The sequence below is a fragment of the Poecilia formosa genome, unplaced genomic scaffold (assembly GCF_000485575.1).
Source record: "Poecilia formosa unplaced genomic scaffold, Poecilia_formosa-5.1.2 Scaffold422, whole genome shotgun sequence".
Taxonomy (NCBI): domain Eukaryota; kingdom Metazoa; phylum Chordata; class Actinopteri; order Cyprinodontiformes; family Poeciliidae; genus Poecilia; species Poecilia formosa.
Genome location: NW_006800361.1, coordinates 499,823 through 508,037, shown reverse-complemented (window position 1 = coordinate 508,037; position 8,215 = coordinate 499,823). Strand labels below are relative to the sequence as shown.

General features: G+C 41.1%; 1 protein-coding gene across 1 annotated transcript in view; it reads right to left on the bottom strand.

Annotated features, from left to right (window-relative positions):
* Nucleotides 1-5,046: 5,046 nt before the first annotated feature.
* LOC103155362 (echinoderm microtubule-associated protein-like 6) overlaps nt 5,047-8,215 on the bottom strand; it is a 51,265-nt gene continuing 48,096 nt past the window's right edge. The window contains exon 41 of the mRNA XM_016663461.1: nt 5,047-6,645. Within this exon, the coding sequence (XP_016518947.1) occupies nt 6,621-6,645 (25 nt within the window). The 3' untranslated portion in view covers nt 5,047-6,620. The remainder of the gene's footprint in view (nt 6,646-8,215) is intronic.

Sequence of the window (8,215 nt, the reverse complement as noted above, 5' to 3'; positions counted from 1 at the left end):
ATGAGTCTCAAAAATAGTTGTGCACTCATAACCGGATCTGTGTGTAAATGCAGTTTTGTGTGTGCGTACCAGGTGATTTGTGTGTACTTTTTCAACATGTATGGGCGTAGGAGAAGGTTTATTTTATTTTTAAGGTTTACAAATCCAGTACTACACACGCACAGATATTTTTACACACAAATCTTTTTACACACGCACAAATCCTGTTACGCACGCACAAAACATTTTACACACACACAAATCTTTTTACACACGCACAGATATTTTGAGACTATTTTCACTCCATATTAAAATGTATTAATACTTAATTTATCAGTCTGCCATTTGACTAATAGAGACATGATGTTTTCCTCATAAATCCATCTGTTTTGTTGAGCTAATACAAAGATATAAAAAATACAAAATAGGGACTGATGCTACATTGTGAAAAATAAAAAGACTAGTAGAACTAAAATGTCCTTTTTAAAAGACACTATGAATATTGTGACTTTATAGGCCAAAAGTGTTACAAGAAATTCACCAGGAGCTTTGACATCAGTTTTATTTCCCTCTATCCTGAGAAGAAAATATTTGTTTAAAAATCATGATGAAAATAAGAACCAAATATCTTTCTATTCCACTCCCACAAAAAAACTAAAGATATTAATTTCATAATTATATATAAAGGCTTCCCTATAATGACTTTCTGCAAAAGAAATTAAAAATAAATATCAATTCCTGTGTGTTTTGTGACAATACACTTTCAGTTGCAACTTCATGAATGTTTTAGAAAGATTTTCAAAAGTGGGTATTACACAAGAAAGCTTTCCATCTTTAAGTTTTTTTTGGCTCTAGTGGCCTTTATTTGAAGGTAGTTTGACAGGAGACAGGGGGAAGGCATGTGGCAAATGTTGCCAGGCCAGAATTGAGCCTGCAACCACTGGCACGAGGACCAGTGCCTCAATATGTGGTTTGTTCTCTGCCCCTGTGCCACCACAACATCCCCCTTCTTTAAGTTTTAATATAACTAAATTTGGTCTTCTGGCAGGTCAGGGATGCCCAAAGTCAGTCCTCGAGGTTCTGGCATCCTGCATGTTTTAGTTCTCTCCCTGGTTTAACGCATCTGGATCCAATGATGGATCATTAGAGCCCTAAGAAGAACAGTGACATGCTGAGGAGGTTGTTTCTACCGCCAGGAAGAGAATAAAACATGCAGGATGCCGGCCCTCGAGGACCGACTTTGGGCCCCCCTGTGGCAGGGAATGAAGTATTAAATTATGATATATTTAATCTTCTGGTTAAGTTTTTATCCACAAATACTGCTTTCTATAAATCCCCTCCATTTTTAAAGTGAAATAATTTTATTTAAGAGTGCTTAAATAAAATCACAAAAGCCCAATCTGTATGCCAATATGTTAATATCTTAATTTAATATTTGAAACTTGCCTTGCATTTGTGACATTTTGTTTTTCTTTCCTCAGTTAATTTATGACTAATCTTTTTATTTCTTTTTTTTCTGCTCAGTTTATCATGCCAAACGTCTTTTATCACTAATGTGCTTTGTCATGCTGTTTTCTTTGAATTTTCTATAAAGAAGGAAAAAAACAGAAAACAAATCCGCCTTTTAACTGAAAATGTTACACGCAGCAATGGATTGTTGGTAACACACTTCGCCAAAGTCTGCCTGGGCGGGGCAAAGGGTGTATGTGAAGAATTTGGGACACATTGCGACCTTTAACCTTCAACATGAACGCGCATTTAAAGGACACAAGGGCAGAACGAACCAGGGTGTGTGAATATTGGGAACGTCAGAGTCTTCATGAGGAAGGAGAAAAGTTCTGATGAAAATGTTTCATGATGGATCTTGAGGAGAAAAGAGCCCAGAGAGCAGAGCTGCTGGTTGCTTCCTGCTGCAGTAACTGGTCAGACTGGGAGGGAACCAGTTCAGCTGCTGATGTGTGAACACATGAATCCTTCTAGTGACTCCCAGTGTGAACACATGAATCCTTCTAGTGACTCCCAGTGTGAACACATGAATCCTTCTAGTGACTCCCAGTGTGAACACATGAATCCTCCTAGTGACTCCCAGTGTGAACACATGAATCCTTCTAGTGACTCCCAGTGTGAACACAAACACTCTGCTGCTGTTATTCTGCTGATCCAGGTTCTGTTCAGCTCTGATGGAACCAGAACCTGATTTAAATGGGAACCAATTGGACTGTTAATTAGTTAGATTTGTCTCCCTCTGGTGGTGAAACTATAACCTGCTGATATCTGATTATTAAACCAACATGAAGCGTTTTAACCCTCGTATGATCTTAACATTCTGTCCTACAGGTCAAAAATGAACCGCCCTAACAAAAGCCCCCAAATAAAGCAGTTTACTTGAATTTGAAATCCAAAATCTATTTTGCATGATGAAACAATCTGTTATTTATCAATTCAACTCAATTTAATTCATTTTTATCATGCATTTTTTTGTTACTCAACACAAAACGACGTATTGCACTTTTCTTTTAACAAACCAACAGTCATAAGTTTTCTTTTACACAGAAAAGGTTTAATATTGTAATTATATAAATGTGAATTACTTCTGAATTAACTATCCTGTTAATTCCTTCAACATGAAATGTTTAAGATGTTCAAAATCTTATGTTTAGGATCCTACAAAATTATACAAGATGTTCAACATCTTGTGTAGGACAGTATATGTGAACATACAACCTACGACCTGTTGGACAGTGAAACATCTACTCACGGCTTCTACAAGGAATCAACTAGAGGTAATTTGATTTAGGGCACCTTTACATCCTTTATACTGAATTTGTTTTTATTATGTCAGATTGTTTTTGTGGTGTTTGGGAGGGGTTAGCTGCAGGTGCAGGTCAAAAACAAGTTCTATTCATACATCAATCCAGTTTATTTGATGTATGTGCGGGTGTGTGGGTATGTACTAGAGAAGGTTTCTGGGTGACCTTTGAACTTTTTTCTGGTGTTTAAATGGTTTTATAATTCACGGGTCAGAAATGACCCATAAAACAATCCTTGTAACCTAGTGGTGTCCAGCCCAAATGGAAACATTAGCAAAAACAAAGTATCACTTTTTAAATGATGGGGTCAATTTAGGAAAAGTCATAAAATTTCAAGTTGGAAAAAGATGGCTTAAGGTGTTTTTTCTACAGCTAAACATGCTAGTGGGTCACTTTTGACCCGCAAGACAACACAAGGATTAAATAGAGGTGCACTGATTGCAGTTTTCTGGCCGATCGCCTATTACCGATCTTTTATAAAGCTTAACCTGCTAATTCCAATTTTGGCTGATATCATTTTTTTTTTTGTCTGAAATGTTGCTCAGTTTAGCAAGAAAGCTGTTGAGTTGGCAACAGTGGGGTAAGTATTGTTAATTATAAACATGTAGACTTAACTTAGTGGGCCGGTGTGTCAGTCAAACCTCTCACCGGAGAGAAAAAAGAACAACTCATAAGTCGGTGCACCCCTAGTTTTGAATTATTCAAATCTTTCTTTCCTTTTTTTTCTAACAAGTGATCAGAACCGGTTCTGAGGTTTCATTGATCAGGACATGAATAAAAACCATCTGTTCCTCAGCAGCTCTGAAAATGAGCCCAGATTACACTGAGGCATTATGTACTGAACAGAACCAGAACCAAAATGATGAAGCAGTGAGAGAAAAACTAAATCCATCCTTTCTGCTTTCACAGCAGGTCAAAGGTCAGCAGCTGCAATGATCAAAATTAATCTGTTGTGCTTTAAATCACCACGAATGCTGCTGCTGAAACCACAGATTATTGTTGTAATGTAGAATATTACTAAGGAAAGGAAGGAAATCAAACCAGCGACTCCGATGTTCTTTCCTTCCATCAGCCTCATTTATTGTCAGGAAAACGTCTCAGCAGAACGATAAAGGTTTGGAGTTTAAAACAAACTCAGGAGTTTCATATTTTCAGAGTTTAGAGCAACACAAACATTTTCACTGAAACTGATTTCAGAGCAGCTTCTGGTTCAGGAACATCTGGAACATCCCACAGTTCATGTTACAGGAAGTACAGAGGGTGTACTTACTTTTTACCTTGACTGTAGCGCTGTCTGACAGACCTGTGGCTGCTGCTCTCCAGGTGAACTTTGACCCCTGAAATCTGTTTCACTGCAGAGGGAAAAATCTGCAGATTCCTTCCAGTCTTTCTTTGAGGAACTTTGTTTGGCAGCAGTATGGAGTGAAAATATGGAGTGAAAATATGGAGTGATTTTGAGACCATTTTCACTCCATATTTTCACTCCACAGGGCGCTGGCTCTAGCCACATGCATCACAGGTAGATTGTAGTAAAACATTGATTAATGCCTGGTTTTAATTAACTGGACTTGTAGTCATTATTTTGTGCCTCTTGTTCTCAATGTAATTGTAAATAATAATTAACCTTTGAAGCTTAAAGAAACGATGAAATGGAGAACAATCTAAGCACATGTGGCACACAGGCCATGTTGACAGAATAGTGGAGGTAAATTAATACTGTTTTGTGTTGTGTGTGTTATTTTAGTGGCCGTGTCACAGTTTGACACGGAGGGTCAGCATCAGTCCGCCGCTGCTAGGAGACGACGGTGGTGGAGCGGATGTTTCTTTTTATAATGGCTGTGCAGTGGAGCTGCTAACGGAGTTACTTTGTAACAATAGATTAAAATGTTGCGGACTCAGTCACAACATCTCGCTTTATTGTTTGCCACCGTTACACACACAAATGGAAAAGACAAAAAAACAGAATAACTGACCTCCACTCTTTTATCCAATGTTTCTTCTTTTTGTTACGTCTTTTATTGCTTAAAATAAGCTCACAAACTATCACTATTGCTTCTAGGTTGTCAGCCATGTTTGTTTACTTGAAATTCACGTGTGACATAATGGGTTTTTATAGGTTTTCTGTCGGTGTGGTGTGTTGCTCTTGCCGTGTGATTGAACACCACATGACTGAACCCGATTCAACTCGTTATACCTACAGGTTTTGTTGGGCAGCGTCTCTCAGGCTTTGAAAATGGGCCGGCAATTCTAAAACCATGTGGAGTGAGCTGGGCTTCATCCACACAGGCGTAAAAACATGAAATATTCCAGTTATTCTTCTTCTCTCTGGGTCTGAACTCCCTGCTTTGGCTGGGATTCAAACTAAGGGCGCATCGATTTATCGGTGCTGATTTCCTTAATTTTTGGGAGATCAGTGATCAGCCGATCTTATCTAGCTTGTCGAAGGTCTAAGAATCAACCACTGTCCTGTTTTGCTCTCTTCTGCCAGAAAACTGCAATCGATGCACTGCTATTTAAAACTAAAAGCAGAAACATTTTTTCTATCCAGTCAGGATGAACATTCAGAGAGTAGCACCAGACAGAACAGAAAGTCCAAGGATGGATTTCAAACATCTGAAATCTGATCCTGGTCCAGGATAAATGAGACAAACAGAAAGATCCAGAAAGGCACTTCAGGCAGACCAAGTCCAGATGCAGCCGAGGCTCTTTGACAACGAGACGGATTATCAGCTGCTTTTCTCAGGCAGAAGTTTAAGGTCATTTCAGCCTCAGGTCATCATCATCATCATCATCATCATCATTTGATTCTTAGTCCAGATGTTGGTGTTGATGCTTCGGTTCTGGTTCTGCAGCTTCCAGGTGAAACAAAACTGTTTCTGTAAAAGCCTCCATGGTTGTCTTATAAAATTTACATCTTTTTTAAATTGATCTATAGACAGTTTTTATTTTAGTTTTGTTACAGCTTCCTGCTTCACTCTAAAAATCTAAAATGTTCAGTGATTTCATGGAAGCTTAATTTAAATCTTTGCCTCGTTATTCCGGTTTCCTTTCGCACCAGAAGCAGATCCAAGTTTCCAACCCAAAACTCCAATCCAACATGGCCGCTGCATGAAGTAATGATGCTGAAAGTTGCAGCACTGAGCTGATCATTGAAACCTCTGATGCTTTACGCCTCATTCATTCATTCAGAGTCATTATAGTTCATAACATGTTGGTGAACATGTTCTGTCAGGTTTGGCATAAAATGCAGGGAAACTCCTTAGTTATTAGCTTGTGTTGCTAACACTAGTTAGCCTGGTGACTGAGTACAAGGATCAGGATCAAACTGGTTTTCTTGGTTGTAACTGGATCCCAGTTCAGTGTGGTAATGTTCCCAGACTGGAGTTCTGAGATCTGGATCACTACGGAGGCCTGCAGGTTCATTTTGAGGTGTTTGATGAATAAACAGAGGAAACTGATCCACAGAGTGAAGCTATGAGTTTCCTCCTCATAACTATAGGAGGCGCTGCAGCGTCCGGTCTGATCCCAGGTGGAGGGACCTGAACATCTGTGAACATCAGCAGCCTCTGTCCAGCGTCTGTCCAGCGTCTGTCCAGCGCCTGTCCAGCGTCTGTCCAGCCTCTGTCCAGCGTCTGTCCAGCCTCTGTCCAGCCTCTGTCCAGCCTCTGTCCAGCGTCTGTCCAGCCTCTGTCCAGCTTCTGTCCAGCGTCTGTCCAGCGTCTGTCAGGCTGATTGTGGAGAGAAACGCTGAGCTGCTCTGGATCCTCTGTGGTTCTGTTGAGGCGCTCTGGATCCTCTGTGGTTCTGTTGAGGCGCTCTGGATCCCGACGTTTACAGACATTTCCACACAAACACACTGAAAAAATCAGAGAAACAGAATCTGTGGAAGTGAGTGGCTGGTGGGAACAAGTTAAAATAAAACCTAATAAAATATGTTTAAAAAATTCAGAAGCTGAGAGCAGGTTTCTATTTCAGAGAAAACATCCGACCTCTTACTTTATTCTGTTTGTTTTGTCTGATGGGAAAATCTGGATTGTATTTTCTAAATACATTTTATTTCAAATAAAACTTTTGACCCATTTTGTGACGGACTGAGATTTTCTGTTAGTCTGTAAATAATAACCATAAACAGAGAAACTAATTTTCTGTTTAAATGAATCGTATGAACAAAAACATGATTAAAACAGAAGAGCAGAAACTGCAGGATCTCCTTCAGGTGGTTGATGTTCATTAAAATAACTTTAGATGACAGTTGATGTGAAATAGTGTAAATAAATAAAGTGAATTATTTCTAAACAACCTTCAGCTGGAAACAAACAAACTGAGGACGGTTTCCATGGAGATGCTGAGGAGGTTCGACCCAAAGACATGAGAGACTTTATTCTGATTCCTCTACATCAGAAACACTCATTAAACGGATCAGCCCAAAAGAAGTTCTGGTTGGTTCTGGTCGGTTCTGGTCAGCTCTGGTCAGTGGTTCTGGTTGGTTCTGGTCGGTGGTTCTGGTTGGTTCTGGTCGGTTCTGGTCAGTGGTTCTGGTTGGTTCTGGTCGGTTCTGGTTGGTTCTGGTCAGTGGTTCTGGTCGGTTCTGGTCGGTTCTGGTCAGTGGTTCTGGTTGGTTCTGGTCGGTTCTGGTTGGTTCTGGTCAGTGGTTCTGGTCGGTTCTGGTCGGTTCTGGTTGGTTCTGGTTGGTTCTAGTCGGTGGTTCTGGTCAGTTCTGGTTGGTTCTGGCCGGTGGTTCTGGTCGGTTCTGGTTGGTTCTAGTCGGTGGTTCTGGTTGGTTCTGGTCGGTTCTGGTTGGTTCTAGTCGGTGGTTCTGGTCGGTTCTGGTCAGTGGTACCGGTCAGTTCTGGTCGGTTCTGGTTGGTTCTGGTCGGTTCTGGTTGGTTCTAGTCGGTGGTTCTGGTTGGTTCTAGTCGGTGGTTCTGGTTGGTTCTAGTCGGTGATTCTGGTCGGTTCTGGTCGGTGGTNGGTTCTAGTCGGTGATTCTGGTCGGTTCTGGTCGGTGGTTCTGGTTGGTTCTGGTTGGTTCTGGTTGGTTCTGGTTGGTTCTAGTCAGTGGTACCGGTCGGTTCTGGTTGGTTCTGGTTGGTTCTGGTTGGTTCTGGTCGGTTCTGGTTGGTTCTGGTCGGTGGTTCTGGTTGGTTCTGGTCGGTTCTGGTCGGTGGTTCTGGTTGGTTCTGGTTGGTTCTAGTCGGTGGTTCTGGTTGGTTCTAATCGGTGGTTCTGGTTGGTTCTGGTCGGTTCTGGTCGGTTCTGGTCGGTGGTTCTGGTCGGTGGTTCTGGTTGGTTCTGGTTGGTTCTGGTCGGTTCTGGTCGGTGGTTCTGGTTGGTTCTGGTTGGTTCTAGTCGGTGGTTCTGGTTGGTTCTAGTCGGTGGTTCTGGTTGGTTCTAGTCGGTGATTCTGGTCGGTTCTGGTCGGTGGT